Source organism: Brassica napus, chromosome A8 (assembly GCF_020379485.1).
Source record: "Brassica napus cultivar Da-Ae chromosome A8, Da-Ae, whole genome shotgun sequence".
Taxonomy (NCBI): Eukaryota; Viridiplantae; Streptophyta; class Magnoliopsida; order Brassicales; family Brassicaceae; genus Brassica; species Brassica napus.
Window position 1 is genome coordinate 19,969,854 of NC_063441.1, and position 19,618 is coordinate 19,989,471.

Genomic DNA, 19,618 nt, shown 5'->3' on the forward strand with positions numbered 1-19,618 from the left:
TCAGTACCAGTGCCAGTGGCATTCCTGGTCCGGTTTATTTACCGCCAAGTCAAGAATTATTGCCTGTCTATCTCAGCAATGGGGAGTCAAAAGCATGGAGCTCTTTTTCAGCGATGGTTTGCTTCACAAGCATAAATTTAATTTTTTATGTCGGGTGTAAGATTATCTTTTAGATAGAAGATTCAGTTAAACAAGTAAAAAAAAAAAGGCACGCTTCCCTGGTTCCATGTCTTTTATATACCAACTTGTTATTGCACGTCAGAAATTTTTTGAGGGGAAAATCAAAGAGTGAGGAAAAGAGGAAGGTAAGATATGTCACATTGTTTGCCAATTGAGGAAATGGTTGTCAGTTATACATATCGATTTATTTCTCTATTAGTTTTTGGATTTCTTTCAGAGGCCCTATCGATTGAAAAGTAGCCTGGCTTTAGATCGATATCGCTATGTAGTATATGTGACCAGAGCAGGGTTCAATATTGTTTTAGACTTAATTAGGAATTGGTTTAGCTGTCATTCGTGAAGGTGACATATGGGAATAAATACATATCAAGACATGGCCGGATTTCGGCGCATGCCTCTGAAACATTGGTTTGGTCCCAAAAAAATTAGAGGTCTTTTACATGGACATAAATCTCTAAAATTAAAAACAAATTATGAAAATTCTTAAAAAAATGTTTCAAGCCCCCAAAATTTCAGATATATCAAGATTGTGTTAAGTTCCATTGGATATCTTTTTGAACTTCTGAGAAATGATTTTTAAGTAAATTTGAATGCCAATGGCACGTAGCTTAGCCCAAACTGTTTTCACTAGCTAGGATGTGGCCGAGTTCTTCACGTATATTCTATCCAACTTCTCTATATTTAGAGTGTTTAAATATGATTTTTGGGTACATATAAACAAAAGATAAAAATAATTTTATTAGCTCAGGTGACTTGATCTCGGTTCACTTTTAACATGATTTTCATCTTTTTGTAATACACACGAAAGACATCAATCAAGAATATTGAACCGCATGAAAATTGTAAGATCGAGTGCGGTTTAACTGAGTTACGTACCCCTGCCTCCCATACATAACATAACTTTAGTTTGTGAATAAAAAACTTTATAATGTAGATGGTAACTATTTGGTTGTTTTGACTAAACTGTAACATAGTATTATCTTTTCCCTGTAAACCCTCGGTAAAAGTAATTGAAGCTCCATGGAGTTCCAACTTTGGTAAATAGGCCGAAACAATGAGGCCTGTTATAGACTTTTATTAAGAATATTAAATCAGTTGGATAGGCTGGGCTTTATCACTCACTCAGTTTTATTTCAATAATTTGAAACCCAAACAGACCACCCTCCGCTCAAAAGAACCGGTTCAGTTGGTAACTTGGGATAGATGGGAATGGGAGACAAGATACCGTCAAGTGATTCAGTTACAATTACAAAACCTAAACAGTTGGTTAATGACGTGATAACCCGATTTATAAGGTTTAGGTTAGGTTGAAAGTTGAAACAGAGTTTGGTGAAGGCCAGCAACACCACACAAACGTGCACTTCAAAAGTGTGTGCAGTGTAGTACAAATCTCTCCATACCCTCTCATCATCATTCTTTCTCATGTTCTCATTTTTCGCGCACTTATATGTACAGGTAGTTATATCTTATTATTATCATTACATAAAAGAAAATATAATTTAATGATGAGGACCAGCTCTCTTCGATGTTATATATTTTCTTGTTTTTATAGTTGTACGATTTAAGAATGAAGTTTTTTTTTTTTTTTTTTTGTCACAAGATTTAAGAATGAAGTTTATATATATATATATATATATATATATATATATATATATATGATTCATTCGAGAAACTGGACCACCTAAGTTTCTTCGGCAATACTTGGTGTGCATGAAGATGAAGTTGTCTACCAAAATTTTACCAAAAAAAAAAGTTGTCTACCAAAACGTGGTCTAAAAACAAATACAATCACGAAAAAATTGATTGTATTTCAGATAGGTTAACATATTTCTCTTTCAAATCATTTTCCCTAAATAAATTGGTTAATTATAATTTATAAACAACACCAGGAAGGATTGTTTAAGACTTGAAGTCTGAAGACAGGACTATGAGTGGTTGTCGTTGACGTACATACATCAATGTATATATGTATAGCCTTTATTTCGGTCTCATCAGTTACTAAAAATGTGCATAACATTTAACTTCTCTTCTCTGTTTCTCGTTGTTTTTTGTCTAATGAGGAATTGCAACGTACGAACGGACGAGGCCAGACGCACATGCTCGTTACCAAGTGTTTCAGATTCCCCGCATATTTGTTTTTCTAAATTTGTTTATTTACCTATTTTGTGAAATCATTCACGGTGTTACTTAGACAGTAAAAAGTATGTTCGCCGAAACAAATTGATTTATAATTTTCTATGTACACTAAGATATTGATTTAAGTCTAAGATAGTGTTACCATTTATAATGATCAAACTCTGAAATTTCTTAATTTACATTACAAAAGTTATGCGATCGACCTCATTTGTTTTATCATGCATATACTTCTGTGCTTGGAGGCTTCGTGTGATGATTTTAATACAAATGGTTGGAACCGGTAACGTTGGCTTTGATCAACTGTGTGTTTAATTAGTTTTAAGATTTGTCACTAATCAAGTTTTGGATGTTAGTGAACTAACTACAAATGCATTTAGCTATGTTGTAAAAGTAAATGCATTTAACTGCCATGATTATAACTTGAAAGAAAGACGAGAATCCACTCATGTGTCTCTCTCTCTCGGTCATTATTTTCAAAGAAGGGAAATTAAATATATAATGATCATTATAGCTAACTAATAATTAAAGTACATACGTTAAATTCAGGCGTCCTGGGTCCTGCCACAACCGGGAAAAGACCCATTGTGTTCTAAATTTTCTTTTTGTTGATAAAAAGTTCTTATAAAAACTCCTTCAAGATCCTCAAGCTAAATTCATTATCAACATAACATTTCTACTGAGATATCTCCCAAACAAAACGGATAAACTTTAAATGAATTGTCATGGACATGCCCCAGTAACATGAATTTGAATAGTGTTCGTTCTTCTTTTGGTTTTGAGGCAGATCACGGAGGTTCCATAAAATGGTTTAATAGTATAATCTGATAAGGGAAGGGACAAATATTAGCTGGGTAATTAATTACAAGAGGGGTTTACTAGAAACATAATGACAAGAGAATGGCCCAACTCCATCACTTCATGTTTGTAAATTGTAATTATAACTTCGGGGCCTATTCCTCTACTTTTATATTCGTTATCTACCTAAACTTTTTTAAAATACAAAGAGTTACTAAAAAATATTGAAATATCGTGAAACAAATACTAATCTATACTATACTAAAAGACAAATATAAGCCATGGAGAAGGTGTCCACGTAGGATAGAAAAATCAACCAATCAGAGAGCCCGAAATTGCCACGTTATTTTATTTATTTTTTCGTAAAAAATGAAAAACAATGCGAAGGAAATGATCGAACCCGGGTTATTATGACATTAATATAGGACAGTTACCACTAAGCCATTGAAACTTTCTTGAACACATATACAAGAATCACTAAGTATGTAATCACAAACTCTTATGTACAATTACAATAATATGAATTCAACTTTCAAGACTCCGATACTTTGTTTTGTAAAAAAAAATAAGTAAGTGACTAAGCTAATATATTCTTTGAAAGTGTGAGAATATTGAAAAATATGAAAAAACATAGATTTTTGTTTTCGTGACAAAGTTAAGAATTTTATAAAAGTAAATTTAACATATAAATTTCCGTGACAAATATGAAAAAGCATAGATTTTTGTACAATTTTGACTAAACAACTCAAAACATAGTTCTCTAATGTCTTAATAAAATATTATTTAAGGGTGCAATAATTAAATATATCAATTCAATAAATTTTGTAATTTATAGACAAAACAATAACACAACAAATTTTGAAACATTTCAAATTTTGAAACATTTGTTTAACCTATCGATTTCTTTTCATGAGAATCCAACTGAACAAGATAAAAAAAAACAATTAGATTTACAAATATTTAATTACCATTTTATTCAATTTTGATTAATTTCAAGCTGTAATAATGTATCTTTTTGAAGTTACAAAAAATAATGTTCTTTCTTTATTACACTAGCATTATATATAGATTCTATATACACAAATAAATATAATATAACAACATAAGATTGCTTTCTCCGATTCATATGAAATTTTTTTAAGTTATCCACCAAAGCAAATTAATTAAATCAATCAAATTGTTAGAATACAACAAATTAATATATAATTTTATTTTAAATTAAATTATTTAAATGTGTATTTTCATTAAAAACAAAATAATAAATAAGTAAAAATGATTCGATGGTAATTTTATGACATATATATATATATATCAATTCAGTGAAAGAAATAGAAGCTTAATATGGAAAAAATCTTAAATACAAAAAACTCTAAAAATTGACAAAAAAACTAATAAAAATTAAACTATGATATCACTTGAAAGCTTCTTAGACAATATTAATAAAATATTTTAGCGATAATTAGACAAATTTGATTTTTTTTGCCAGCCAAAATTTTATTATTAATTAGCATCAATTATTTCAAGATGTTTAAGAATGGATGGACCAAAAAAAATAGGATGGACATAAATGATATATGAACTATGAATAGTACTTTGTAAAACTGACTTAGATAACACATATGCACATCCATTTTCAGTCATTTTTGATGCCTAAATTCAATTACTTTAGAGTAGTTATTCCACAAAGAGATCGTATGAGATATTGTTTTGATATTCAGATTTGTTTCTTGACTTTTAAGAAGATTGATAACTGTAAAATGCCTTCTTCGAATATAATATGTCTATAACCGAGTCCCCAACATGAGACAAGGTTGTTTAAAAAGTAAATAATTTTATTTTTTCTTATATTATATAATAAATATATATTATTTACTGATAATAAAAATATAGTTATTCATCTATCACATATATCTATGCAAATATGCGAATCAAGTACAACCACTACAAGAAAACATATTTTTTACGAGGGCAATATACGTTGTAACTTCGTCGTAAACGGGGTGTTACGACGAATGAACCGCGAAACACGTTTCGTCGTAAAACGCCCGTCGTAACCGACGTTTCGTCGTAAATGACTTGTTAAGTTTACGACGAAATATATTCCTCGTAAAGCGCAGGGCAGAGATTCGTCGTAAACGACACGTAAAATTTCGTGGTAAACTCCACGTAATGGATTCGATGTAAAGCACACGTAAACATTTTCGTTGTAACACCCTCGTAAATATTTCGATGTAAACTCCACGTAACATTTCGATGTAAAGACCACGTAAAATCTTCGATGTAAAAGACTCGTAATTATTTTCGACGGTAATCAGTTGTAAATGTTTACGTCGAGCCTACATCGACGTTTCGTTTTATAATATATTTTGAATATTATTTTTAACCTCAAATATATATATATATAAAATTTGAATTTATTTAAAATTCTGAATTTTAAATAATTTTAATTTTAAAACGAAATATGAAAATAAAAAACATTTATAAAAAAGCATTTAAAAGTCATAATATTTAAATTCATAATACAAACCGAAAATATTAAAAAAACTACATATCATCGAAGTAGTCGGTGGGGTTGCTCGGCTGTTGACGGGTTGGATCGGACTCTTGGGGATCTCGTACTGGCAACCCAAGAGCGGCTCGTCTCTGACTCAACATTCTCTGCATAACCGGGTTTCCCACGGCCATCACGTCTAGCAAATCCTCAAGAGAGTCTAAACGAACCTGCTGGCTATCCATTCGAGCTTTCATCTGAGAAGTCTCTTCATCCCGTCTCGAAGTGTATGACGAAGTTGCCCTTGCAACTTGGTTAACGGAGCCTATACCGACTATTCGGCCCTTCTTTCTAGGAGCCAGCTATAAAATTAAAACATATATTAATATAGTTATAAAAAATAATGAAAAAAAAACCAACTTCACTTCCCTCCATTTTCTCCTTATCGCTCTACTGAATTGGCAGACAGACGAATGACTCATGTTCGTTATCGTTATCTTCGAAATAGTAATTGGTGGTTCGAGAAGAAGAGAGTTGTGTGTTGTGAGGAAGAGAGTTGTGTGTTGTGAGGAAGAGAGTTGTGGGAAATGACATATATATAGAGAAATATGGTAAGTTTTACATGGATTTTACATGGAAAATTTACAACGCGTTTACAACGAACTTAGGTAAGTTAAAGCACTTTCAATACACGTTTTCACCTTTATGTAACGGTAACATGATTCGTTGTAATGTCGATGTAACGTTTACAACTATTTTGCATTCCACGTACTTTCGTCGTAAACTTACATTAACTTTACGACGAATACATTTCGTCGTAAATTACCATCGAGTTTACGACGAAGTCATGTCGCGTCGTAATTGCGTTGTAAAGCTAATGTAAATTTACGAGGAAATAATTTCCTCGTAAAATGCCGTTGTTACTGCTACGTTTTCTTGTAGTGAACAATCAAATAACATAATAATTTTCACAAAGAAAATTAAAAAAAAATATTTATGTTATATAGTCTTATTTTATATTCTTTAAATAATATAATACAATATTATACATTATTTTTTTAGAATTGAGAAATACATATAATATCTTATCTGCGCGTAGCGCGGTTAAAAACTCTAGTGTACCTAATAAAGAGTGGTACGGGGAATGTAAACATCTCAGTACGCACAAATTTTAGAAGGAATAATTGTTTACACAAACTCTTTTCAGCGTGTCCACTGTAATATTTTTAGCATGCTTTTAATAAAAGTGAGCAAAAAAAAAAAGACAGTTCCTCACAATGATAATGATTTCCAAGAGAGTAAGCAAAATATCAGAATAGAAGTTGGATCATGTGACTTTTACAGAACAGAATCCTAAGGAATGTGATGTAATAAATAAAATAACATTTTGATGATGTTGTTGGTAATAATAAAAGATATGTGAATGATTTTTTTTCAAGTAGATTTTTCTTCCCCAGAGAAAGAAGTGGAGTAAAGCTGTCTTGTGCGCTGGTGGTGTTTTGGGGTTTCATTTTTTCAAATATAATAACAAACTATTTTCTCCAAATGTCTTTGGATTGTTAATTATACTTTTAAAACCCTTTTTTGGCCATGAAAAAATGATAACGTACGAACAAAGCAAAGGCTGTAAAATAAAATTGGTCTATTTCGAGGTAGAAAATCATTCTCTTGTAATCATCGCTTGTCCACCACCGCCAGATCTCTTTCACTCTTTATATTTGCTTAGTGGCTAGTGTTACTAATTAGAGTAGCTATTAGTTAACCTTTTAAAAGTTAGATTTGTTTATCTTACCAAATATTCTTTTCATTTGTCTCATATTCTAGTTGTTTGTTACTGCTATTTCTATGATTAAAAGGCTCTGGACAAATGCTCATACATTTCCCAAATATAGGACCATGAGATGTAATATAATCTCATCCAAAAGGTAACGGATTCGTTACCCAATCATGCAATTTTTAGGCTTTACACTTGGTATGCTGAATCAAATATTTTGGATTTAAAAATAAAATAAAAATAAATGTTATAAATTTATTAATGTAAAATTGGTATGTTAATGTTTCTCGTACTGATTCTTCTATATACAAAAATTAATAAAGAAACATATACTTACCAGATAATGAGACTATTAGTTTTTCGCATAGATATAAAATACCCTTAACATTTTTTTAATTAATCAGGAGCAAAGATTTTTCTATACAACTTTGGGAAAATCTTGTTAAAGGGATTATGGAGAGTTCTTATACAAGTTCTTGGTCAGAGATCATGCGGTTGGCTGCGGAGGGTTGTAACATGGATCGAAAGAGGCTTTTCTGTTTCCGTTATGCGTTTCACATTGTAATATATGGAATATGGAGAGAACGAAACAGAGTTAGGCATGGAAAGAAGCTAATGCCTATAAATGTGTTGAAGAAGGTGACTCATAAGGGGGTGAGAAACAAACTTAGTGTGATGAGAGCTAAAGGAGTAAAGGGTATGGAAGATGCTTTGCAACTCTGGTTTGGTACTAGAGTGTGATTAGCTTTGATTATTTTATAGGGGTTTTGTACAGAGTTTTAACTCTAGATTGATACAAGGGTGGCATCTTTTGTAAAAAGATTTTTTTGAGGAATAAAATTTAACATTTTTTCAAAAAAAAAAAAATCAGGAGCCAAGAGGTGTTTCGGCATTCGGCCCAAATAATCTCCTATACCCAGAACCAACCGATGCTAATATCGATGACATGGTATAAAGCATTAAGGGCGCAATAAAACCAGTTTTCAAGTACTAAACTACTAATCTAATGTACTATTGGTAAAATACACGAACTTGTGAGTTACTATAAATAGTTATTTTATCAACCGTAAAGAGTAAATATCAAAAAATAATTGTGTATTAGAGGATTTAGTATAACTTATACAGCATATATTGGTACATGTTTCATATATTTAGATATCTCGTATAACAAAATATTTAGGCATTTTCGAAATCTCTATTGCATTATTTTACAAAAAGAAAAAAAAATCAAATTGCTTTTTTTTTTTGACAAAACAATCAAATTACTTTTTCGAAATTATGTAGCCAAATTAAGTAATTTTCGCCATTTCATATATTATTTATTTATATTTTATAGTGAATACATACGTATTTATTTGCTTATGAATTTAAAGCTCTGGCTTAATTCAACGTGCAGGATACTTTCACATGCACCACAATGTAAATATACCTACGTGGCTATTCGCATGTGCACTGAACTTCCGCGAACATTTTCTAAAGTCTAAATTGATATTCTCCTTTTATGTTTTCTTTCTCTTTTGGAATTTCGTCTTGCAATTTTTTTGTCAAATTTATTAGCTGATAAATATATTGATATACATCAGGCAGAAAATAAATAGGAATTTAATGTATATATCATATGATAATTAATGTTGTCCACAACATGTGTAAGATTCGAGTTTTGTTTCAGCTACCTACAATCATTAAAGTACTACGGGATACATATGTATACAGTCTATATTTAACATGTATTTTGTGAGTAGTTGATGTACTCTGTCTTTGTTATAGCTAGCAAATGAAGATTTCTTGGTATTTTAACGTAGTTGGTAACAGTTAACCGTATTAGGTCAGTATTTAGGTTTAATTGGTTATCTCTATTTAAATAACGTTAAACAACCACCAAATTAATTAAAACAAATAACCCATTAATCGTTTTTTATTGAATAGCAAGGTCCGGATTTTAGTGGTAGTTGTAATAACAATGGTCCAGTGGATGATTCCTAGATAATATTAGTCATAAATGTAATTGCATAACTGCGGAACTGATTGATATAGTATTATCATATACTTTCAATAAGGTATAAATTAATACGAATTTTATAGAATCTTTATAATAAACATATACCAACTATCTTTTGGATCGATGTAGGTCGGTAACCAGTATTAAAGTCTTTAAGTTAAACGTGTTTAGGTTATCGATCAACATCAACAAGTTGAATGAGTAGTATTGATCTATTTTGTTGGTAGTACTTAGGATTTATCTAAAGTGTATTATCCACCAAATATTGAAGAACAAATAAGAAAACGAAAAAAAAACACTGGACGCATAAAATTATACCCAGAGTGATATTTTTTTTAAGTAATAAATTGTTCGTTTCTCTCTTATATTTTTTTGTTTTATGTGTAAGTTTGTCGTTTGGTCGATGGAGGCTTTTTCACTTCAAGGCAGGGCATGACCCCAGCTAGTCTCACCATTAACTATGCAATTTTTTAGATGAGTTCAATAGTATTAATTAGTGTATCATTTAAATACACTGTACTTTATCATTTTGATAAGACAAATATTAAGGATGTGTGGCGTATTTTCTTCTTTGTAAATTTTTCCTTGTATAGGGATTGCCGTTATGATTATTGAAAGATAAAGCGTACTGATACACACACGTACTAATGTAATGACCCTAGACAATGTAGACATATCACGTGATGAAAAGCGCGTTACGTGGTCTTTTTGTATCTTGACCCACCTCTAATTACTTTTTCTTTTAACATTCGTCAGTAGTCACTAATGCCATTCAACACAGCTCATCATATTCCAAACTTGGTTAGAATGATAGAATCCCATAACTTTTTAGACGATTTTTAATACAGTACTACTTATCTTCATATAAATATGAGAATCTCTTTCTTTTTTTATTCGTCTTCGTGAAGTTTTGGATATCTTTATATACTTAAGCATACTATAATGAATCAGATTCAACTATATCAAACGAATAACATACACTACTGATTAATAGTCTATCTATTGTTACGGGTCAGTGAAGCTACGAACAATCAATAGCAAAAGCAGACAACAGCCGTCAGATTGATTATGAGAATGGAAACTGTACAGCGTATACCATGGTTAGACCAAATGGTCAAGCGTGTGAAACAAAGCCACGGGTTTTTCTTGCTGTCAAGCTGCTGTGTTTGATTTCGACAATAGTTGGATGTTGACTTTCTTCTTTTTTTTTTCTTTTTTCCTCTCAACGATTTTAATTTCAAAAACTAGGCAGACAAAACTTAAAAAAAAATATATTTGATTGACACAACTTTCTAACGTATATGCATATTTATTTATTGACGCCATTACTTACAAAAGTTTATTCGGGTGGTGAGCATCTTATTTGAACAAAAAAATATAAGTTGCTTATTTTTAGTTTAAAATTGGATAAAACGTGTAGGTAGACAGTAGATAGTAGACATATTAGATGATATACCAAATGGAAGTGACTATGATTATTATGTAAAGTCGAAGCTATTTGATCCTCTTTTAAAAACTATATTGTATTTATCTCTATTTTCGAATTGAAAAAAGTTGAAGCTGATAGTCCATTTTTATTTTATTATTAAGTGAGATATAAGGATAGTTAAGAGATGGAAGTAGACGCTTCAACCTAGTTAATATATTTAGTCGATTTGTTATTTGGTCACCACTCTAGGGTAGTTCCATTTTCCATATTTATCACCACAATGATTCTATTATTTATACAATTAATCATTCCTGATGTAATCAGTCAACGTAGTTAAAATAAGAAATTGTAAATAAAATACTCCGTGTAAGAAACTGTAAGTATTCACATGCACGGTACAGTGAAAAAAACAATATCAAAATAGTTATTTAAAAAAAAATAAGTTCAGTAATCATTGTGTATATAATATATAGCCAGTAAAAGAAAGGGTTTCACCATTGAAGTCTAAGTTTCCAAGACGTTAGAGATTAATAGAGCTTTTAGGATAGGTTTTTATCTAAATATAAGAACTCGTTTTTTAATTTTTAATTAAAAAAAAACTAAAAATCGGCTTTTAAATAAAATATTTATTTTATCTTATTAATAAGAAGCAAATAAAATAAGAACCCCATCCTAAGAATACTTATTAATCATCCTCTAAATAATTAGGTTTATTTGCTTCTGTCTTTCCATTAAATGATATTGTAGAGCAAGTAAGCACATGTGTTACATGTCATTCTTTGACTATCGTCGTGGTAAGAATTAACTTGAAAAGCCTATTAAGAAAATAGGCTAGTGTATACGGATTTAGTATTTTTATTTGGTTTCGGCTGACACAGGTTTCGTATTTAATAGGGAAACTATCTAAAACTAAATAGAAATGAAAAAAAAAAACAAATGTATATTAAATCGAATTAGTAATTTATTATGGTCAATTAAATATATAAAAAAAAAGAAAGAAAGAAGAGAAAGCGTTGTTTAAAGAAGAGCCTCTGCTACATTTTAGGCTTTAAAATGATACAGAAGGCATAGCTTATTTTCACCGTCACCGTCACCTTCACTAACACCATAGCCCACCACCACCACCACCACTCTTCTCTCTCTCTCTCTCTCTCTCTTCCTAGAAACAGAGTTGATTCTGTGTTTTCTTGTTTTCAATCTGTATGGTGGTGATTGACTTATCTCCTGATAGTTGCTTTCTGGAGATTCTGTTTCACTGCTGCATTTTGAAAATTTCCGGTTAGTTTCTTCAGATTTGACTCTCTTTTCTCCTCTTGTTTCTGTTTCATTTACACATGTTGGAAGCTCATCAAAAATCAGAATAAACATTCGTTTCTGGAAACTACTTTTTTTGGTCGTTGCTCTGGATCTCTAGTGACTAGAGTTGCTTTGTGTAGATGGATCGTAAGAGCTGGCCATGGAAGAAGAAGTCCTCCTCTGAGAAACCTGCTCCAGTCACGGACCAGGACCAGGTACTTCATCTCTCTTTCTCTCTCTCTACAGAGAGACTTTGAGTTTTGATTCATTTTTTTAAAAATAAACAGGAAAATGGGAAGAAGGCAAGCTACATCCAGATCTCCTTTGACCAATACTCTCATCTCAATGGTTTGAAAGATGACGTTCACAAGTACGAGGCACAAGTCCTCAACCTACAAGATCACATCAAGGAGTTAGATTCCAAGCTATCTACAGCTAATGCAGATATTACATCCAAGGAGGCTTTAGTCAAACAACACTCCAAAGTCGCTGAAGAAGCCGTCTCAGGCTGGGAAAAAGCTGAAGCAGAAGCGTCCGCTTTGAAAACGCATCTCGAAACTGTGACGCTCGCCAAGCTCACCGTTGAAGACAGGGCTGCGCATCTAGACGGAGCTCTCAAGGAGTGTATGAAACAGGTAAGGAGTCTAAAGGAAGAGAACGAACAGAAGCTGCATGATGTCATTGTAACCAACACCAACCAAATGGACAAGATCAGAGACGAGTTCGAGTCCAAGATCCGAGAGTTCGAGCAAGAGCTGCTCCGTTCCGGAGCTGAGAACGACGCGCTGTCAAGATCACTGCAAGAGCGTTCCAACATGGTGATAAGGATAAGCGAAGAGAAGTCACAAGCAGAAGCCGAGATTGAGCATCTCAAGAGCAACATAGAGTCTTGCGAAAGGGAGATCAACACTCTTAAGTACGAAACCCATGTGATCACCAAAGAGCTCGAGATCCGCAACGAGGAGAAGAACATGAGCATGAGGTCAGCTGAAGTGGCGAACAAGCAGCATTTGGAAGGTGTCAAGAAGATTGCAAAGCTGGAAGCCGAGTGCCAGAGGCTACGCACTTTGGTAAGAAAGAAACTCCCTGGTCCTGGGGCGCTTGCGCAGATGAAAATGGAGGTTGAGAGCTTAGGGAGAGGAGGAGACTATGGAGACCATAGACAAAGGAGGTCACCTGCTAGGCCTTCTAGTCCTCTCATGTCTCCATTGTCACATGTCTCTGACTTCTCGTATGACAACATGCAGAAGATTCACAAAGAAAACGATTTGTTGACAGAGAGGTTACTTGCAATGGAAGAAGAGACAAAGATGCTTAAAGAAGCTTTGGCTAAGCGTAACAGCGAGCTTCAGGTTTCAAGAAACCTCTGTGCTAGGACAGCAAACAAGCTTCAAACATTGGAAGCTCATAGGATGAGTAATCCTCCTAGTATGGCTTCAATGTCTGAAGACGGAAACGAAGATGCTAGAAGCGTAGCTGGATCTTTGATGTCTGACCTCTCTCAAACCAACAAAACAAAGAGTGCTAACCAGTTGGAGCTTATGGATGATTTTCTAGAGATGGAGAAGTTAGCTTGTCTGCCAAGTACTGATTCTGATGCTGAGATTCCACCGCTGAAGAAAAGAATCTCTACTTTGCTTCAGTCTCTCCCCAAAGATGCTGCTTTCGAGAAGATTTTGGAAGAAGTACAATGTGCCATTGAAGATGCAGGTGGGCCTAATGTAAAGGAGATAGCCATGTCAAGTGAGACTACAGAGGAAACAGTTACACAAGAACTGGCTCATGCTCTTTCTCAGATATACCACTTTGTTTCCTACCTTGCGAAAGAAGCAACACCGTGTCAGTACACGTTCTCCCAAAAAGTTCACGAGTTATCTGTCACTTTGGACAGAGTATTGAGCAAGGAGAAGACTCTGGTGGACTTTCTGTTTGATCTCTCTCGTGTTTTAGTAGAAGCTAGTGAGCTGAAAATCAATGTGGTGGGATTTAACGCATCTGAAGTGGAGATTCACAGCCCTGACTGCATTGATAAAGTCGCTTTACCGGAAAACAAAGCTCTAAAAGATTCATCACGTGAGCATTACCAGTGTGGTTGTTCTCAGAGCTCTGATTCCGAGATTCCAGATGATTGCATCGGCTACGAACACAAGCTCTCAGCAGTTGCTTGTACATTTACTTCAGAAGAGTTTGAAGGATTGAAACTCGAGAAAGAAAAAGCAGAAACCAACCTTGCAAGCTGTGAAGCAGATCTTGAAGCAACTAAGTCGAAACTACAAGAAACAGAGCGGCTTCTTGCTGGAGTGAAGTCAGATTTGGAATCTGCTCGGATGTCTAATGGCATGGCCGAGACACAGCTCAAATGCATGGTGGAATCGTACAGATCTCTGGAAACTAGATCATCAGAGCTGGAAATCGAGTTGAGTTCTCTTAAAAGCAAAATAGAAAACTTGGAAGATGAGCTTCATGAGGAAAAGGAAAACCACCAAGAGGCTTTAACCAAATGCCAAGAACTCGAAGAGCAATTACAAAGGTATATTTAAAACTAAACACTAATCTCTTTATTCGCCATAAACTAAGTCTCTAACTTCTGTTTCCTACAAAACTTTAGGAACAACCAAACCTGCCCAGTAACTGAAGCTGCTCCCAAAAGCAAACAGGACAATGAACTAGCAGCAGCTGCAGAGAAGCTGCAAGAGTGTCAAGAGACTATATTGCTTCTCGGGAAGCAACTCAAATCCATGTGTCCTCAAACAGAGCAGTTTCCTTCTTCTCCAAGCCAAGAACAAGCCCTAAACTCAGAAGAAGAAAATGAATACGCAGTAACTTCCACAAATCCTCAAGACAAAACATCAAGTTCGCCTCCATACAAAGAAACACCATCGATGACTACAATGAGATCTCCTGTAGGGTCGAAACATAAACACACCAATTCAAACTCATCATCCTCCTCCTCAGGACTTACCCCTGAGAAACACTCTAAAGGATTCAGCAGATTCTTCTCCTCTAAAGCAAAGTAAACAAAAAAGTACAAATCTAACTATGCTTGTATATCGTATCTATTGCTATGTAAAAACATCCGTATTGGATCAATAAGACAGAAAAAAAAAGTTACACACAGTTCTTTAAAGAATCTCCAGCACCTTGAAAGAAGAAGGAAGAAAGCACAAAATCAGCAATAAAGATTCCGACAAGAGACATGACAACTGCAGAAGTTGTGGATTCTCCAACACCTTTAGCGCCTCCCTTAGTAGTAACTCCCCAAGAGCAACTAATCACAGATATTATAGCACCAAACACTTGAGACTTAATCATGGCACTCACAATGTCCCACGGTCTAAGCGCTCTATGAGCCGAGTCCATGATTATGTTAATACTAATCCCATAAACCGCGTCAGATAGCAGAGCGCTCGAAGCCATCCCGACAGTGAAACACATGAGCGTCAAAAACGGCAAGGCCAGACACGAAGCGATAACTCTCGGCGTGATGAGATAATCAATCGGGTCAGCTCCCAAGACACGTAGCGTATCTGTCTGCTCCGAGACTTGCATTGTCCCTAGCTCAGCAGCAAACGCGCTTCCCATTCGTCCAGCGACAACGATGGATGTGATGACAGGACTGAGCTCTATGGAGAAGGCGAGAGCCAGGACGCCTCCGATGGATCTGTTGAGGCCTAGCCTGGTGAATTCTCTAACGAACTGGATGGTGAAAGCCATGCCGAGGATTTAGCTCGCACCTTTTCTCAACTAAAAGAAATAGCAAAACATAACTTGGGCCGCTATAAAGCCCAATATGTTTTACAAATGAAACGTGGGCTTACCCAGTTCTTCAAGGTACTATTTCACCAACTATGTATATTCCATATTTCCACCAATCGATGCCATTATTTTCGTACCGCAAGAATACATATAACAGTCTATATATTTCAAACATTTCATTGTAGAAACATACAAATGTAAAATCACATAAATTTACTCCTACAACTAGAAGTACAACCGAAACTGTTACATTTTAGTCAACACACAAATAAAACAATCAAAATATCAAAATATGATTTAATTCACACAAGAAAAATTAAACAAATTTAAAATTTTAACTTAATTAGCTATTACGTCACTATCACGATTCTCTTTGTGAAGCCTGAAGAAATAAGCGGCGGCGCTCAAGACGGCAGTGATCAAGGCAACACCTTTGAACACATCAAACTCATCGTCCATAAAATTGAAAAATATCACCACAAGAACCGACACGATCGGCCACGTGACAACACTGATCACATTCGACAACACGCTCGACACAGAGAACACAAGTCCAACGATCCCAACCCAGTAGACCTGCCACGAAACGGCTTGGCCCACCATAGCCATCACGTAGGCGCCTTTCCCCTTGGAGAACTCATTCATCTCCCTCTTCAAATCGTCCTGCTCCCCGGCGATGAGAAGCCCCGCCACGGAGATGATGGTAGCGACGAGGGAGGAGAAGATGATGACTTCGAAAACTGAAGCGAAGCTTGGTCTTCTAGATTCCGTGCGTTTGAAGATATAGTTGTCGAAGACGTTTTGGATGTTACACAAGAGGAGAGAGAAGCAGACTCCGGCGAAGAGAGCAGCCCACGCGCCTCTCGCGTAATTCTCCTCGGCTTCGTCGGGCTCCCCGGCGAAGGCCGAGGATAACGTGAGAGCTCCGGTGGCGATGGCCAGAGCCAAGGAGATCACCACCCACCGGTTGAACTTGATCTTGTTGACGAGGCGCGCGAAGACCGGAGTGAAGAAAAGCTGCGTCGTGTAGATGAGGGTGAAAACGCCGAAGGGGATCTCGAGCTTTCCCATGGCGGAGAGCCTAGCTTGGACCGTCATGACGATTCCGATGCAGATGTAGATCACGGTGAGGGATTTGTAGTGGAAGTGGTCGGAAGGGTGTTGGTCGCGGCGGTTCTTGGCGGTGAGGTTGAGGAAAGGGAGGAGGAGGAGAGGGAACGCGACGGTTTGGAGGAGGGCTTGTGTCCAGACGCCGTCGTTTTGGCGGGACTCGTCGTACTCGCTTCGGTTGATTTGGTCGTAGTAGAAGTTTTCGAGGAGTTTGGCTACGGATTGGCCGACGATGACGAGGATGGTTGAGAGGAGGATCGTTGGCCAGTGGTTTGGTTTCCGGTTTGAGTTTCCGGTTTGGTTTATGAGTGTGGTTGAATCACGCTCGATGTTGATTGGAATCTGCACAAAATGTTCTGCAAATAGAGAAGAGGAAGATTGTAAGATATTAGAATCAAATTATTCGCCGAAGAGAATCATTTGGACAGAGTATTATTATTACCTTGTGGCTTGGTCTGAAAGATTGGTTGGTTCTGAGCCATGATTTGGAGCTGATTATCAGAGATTTTTAGTTCTACCGTATTGTCGGAGATTTGATTTGTTTGTTGCGTGTTGGGATGTTTTGGAGTGGATGAAGATGATATTTGATTTGGGATAATAGAAATGTGTTGAATATATATGAAAAAGAAGTCTACTTGGCGGCGTAATGGTCAATTAAGTGAGCTCATGTCTACGCGTCGTTGTTTCATATTTTCTTCGTTGCTTCGTCAGTCGTCGACTCGTCGTAACCAATAAAATACTAAACCACTTACAATGATGATACGTTGAAACTTAAATGAATTATTCTCTAGTCCAAACAATCGACAAAAATGGGGGTTGATAGTAGTCATCATTCAGTTTTTTTTTTGTGTGGTCAACGATATTCAGAATTTGGATTTACGATTCGGTTTTTAGTTAAATCAATTATTAAGGAAATGACATAATAACAAATATATAGTGCTCGTTTCTTTTTATCATGGGAAATAAAGATTACGGGATTATCCAACTTTCTACGTTACGGGAATTGGACAAACACGGTGCCCATTCTGGCAGCCCTCGACGTATTAAAATATCTTAAATGCGTGTCCTTCTTGTTATTTTTATACTCTTAACAGAGTTTGATATCATCTTCGCACCAATATTGCATACTTTTTTGGTAAATTGAAACTTACAACATCTCTAATATTTATATGATAGTATTAAAATAGTGGACTCCTTCATGACACTAATCCAATAAAAAAGTTATATTTTTCCACACAAAACAGGTGGAATTTTCCCATTACCATGGATTATCTGTGGTAACTACTTCGCAAATCAAGAACTCGGATTCAGTGGTACTCAACGCAAACACTAATCATTCTCAGGCCAAATGATTCTCTGGAGATGATTTGGATATGACATGATAAGTGATCAAGAGCGATGAATAAACAAGACAATTCCTTTGCTGCTCCTTTGACAATTTATTTATTTTTAGATTTCAGTCTTTTTTTATCTTAAGAACGTCCCCACACTGTTTGTACGACGCTCAACTCATTAGACCCTTAATGTCTTTTTTCAACATTGATGAGCAGAAACTATATAGCCCACAGATTTAAAAGCTCTCAGCTACACTGGACCCCTAATTTAAACAATATAGCCCAATACTCAAGTCAATGAACACTCCTCTCCTCCCTAAGCTTTAAGGCTTTATAAAGAAACTGAGGCAGCCAATATTGATGCATAGCTTAAGTAGCAAAACCTAACCCTCTGTCAATAGATTCAAAAAGTCAAAGCAACTAACACTATCCATAGATTATACATTTCTTTCAGTCACCAACCAAACACTCATCATCTGCACCAATTTTCGACATGTGTTTATAGAGTTCCTCCATTCATCATCCGTGTAACAGCTTCAGTACTAAAGCACTATGGGGCATTGAAACTCTGATCAAGCAAACTTCACTAGCTAGCAGATTTGCAGGCTTTTCAATGAAATGCCAACTAGAGAAGCGTGATTAAGAACCATACTTGCACCAGTAGAATCATAGACTATTCTTTTATCAGAAATGCAATAAAGAAAAACCTTTTTCTTGATCAATCCAACTACATGATATTATGGTCATAGATGCAATCAAGGGTTTGGCACGGAAACTGTGATTAAGCAAAAAAATATAGATAACAAAATAACATTTTAACAGACTTTCAGTGAAAATTCCAACTCAAGAAGCAATGAATTAGTATTAAGAACATAACCAGACTATTCAATCGGTCAAGCAAACTCATTTCTTCACCAAAGGTCCTACCATTATAGAGGCAATCAAGGATTTGGCACTGAAACTCCGTTTAAGCAAACTTCTGTAGATAGCATTTTAACAGGCTTTCAATGAAAATGCCAACTCAAGATAAGCATCACAAAACTATTCTTTAATCATAGAGGCAATCAAGGATTTGTCATTGAAACTCCGGTTAAGCAAACTTATTTAGATAGCATTTTAACAGTCTTTCAATGAAAATGCTAACTCAAGAAGGGAAATTACCACAAATAGCATATTGATAGTACCACTTTTCATGTTTACACTAATCACTTTTACCATCACTTTTAATGAAGGGTAAAAGACACTTATTCACTTAGGATTAACTAATTTAGACTTAAGGTTTAGAGTTGAGGGGTGGGGTATGATTTTTGGAATGTGA

General features: G+C 35.1%; 3 protein-coding genes across 3 annotated transcripts; 1 reads left to right on the plus strand and 2 right to left on the minus strand.

The window, feature by feature from the left end:
* The first annotated feature begins 11,826 nt into the window (after positions 1 to 11,826).
* Positions 11,827 to 15,217, plus strand: LOC106440758 (filament-like plant protein 4). Its single transcript, XM_013882491.3, has 4 exons — positions 11,827 to 12,082; positions 12,241 to 12,315; positions 12,388 to 14,630; positions 14,709 to 15,217. The coding sequence occupies exons 2-4, from the start codon at positions 12,241 to 12,243 to the stop codon at positions 15,115 to 15,117; spliced, it is 2,727 nt and encodes a 908-aa protein (XP_013737945.2). The 5' UTR covers positions 11,827 to 12,082; the 3' UTR covers positions 15,118 to 15,217.
* LOC106440760 (protein TRIGALACTOSYLDIACYLGLYCEROL 1, chloroplastic) lies at positions 14,636 to 15,893 on the minus strand. Its single transcript, XM_048738092.1, has one exon. It carries the CDS (start codon positions 15,812 to 15,814, stop codon positions 15,209 to 15,211), a length of 606 nt encoding a protein of 201 aa, XP_048594049.1. The 5' UTR covers positions 15,815 to 15,893; the 3' UTR covers positions 14,636 to 15,208.
* Positions 15,894 to 16,001: 108 nt separating this feature from the next.
* Positions 16,002 to 17,653, minus strand: LOC106440761 (purine permease 14). The gene is made up of 2 exons (XM_048738093.1): positions 17,409 to 17,653; positions 16,002 to 17,322 (listed from the first exon to the last, which is right to left on the minus strand). The coding sequence occupies exons 1-2, from the start codon at positions 17,446 to 17,448 to the stop codon at positions 16,196 to 16,198; spliced, it is 1,167 nt and encodes a 388-aa protein (XP_048594050.1). The 5' UTR covers positions 17,449 to 17,653; the 3' UTR covers positions 16,002 to 16,195.
* Positions 17,654 to 19,618: the final 1,965 nt, after the last annotated feature.

Bases quoted from the DNA above. Each gene is read 5' to 3' on its own strand.
- LOC106440760 (XM_048738092.1), bottom strand. From the start codon at position 15,814: ATGGCTTTCACCATCCAGTTCGTTAGAGAATTCACCAGGCTAGGCCTC.
- LOC106440758 (XM_013882491.3), top strand. From the start codon at position 12,241: ATGGATCGTAAGAGCTGGCCATGGAAGAAGAAGTCCTCCTCTGAGAAA. The intron at 12,316-12,387 runs GTACTTCATCTC...AAAAATAAACAG, and splicing joins CAGTCACGGACCAGGACCAG to GAAAATGGGAAGAAGGCAAG. The intron at 14,631-14,708 runs GTATATTTAAAA...ACAAAACTTTAG, and splicing joins CTCGAAGAGCAATTACAAAG to GAACAACCAAACCTGCCCAG.
- LOC106440761 (XM_048738093.1), bottom strand. From the start codon at position 17,448: ATGGCTCAGAACCAACCAATCTTTCAGACCAAGCCACAAG. The intron at 17,323-17,408 runs GTAATAATAATA...CTCTATTTGCAG, and splicing joins CTTTCAGACCAAGCCACAAG to AACATTTTGTGCAGATTCCA.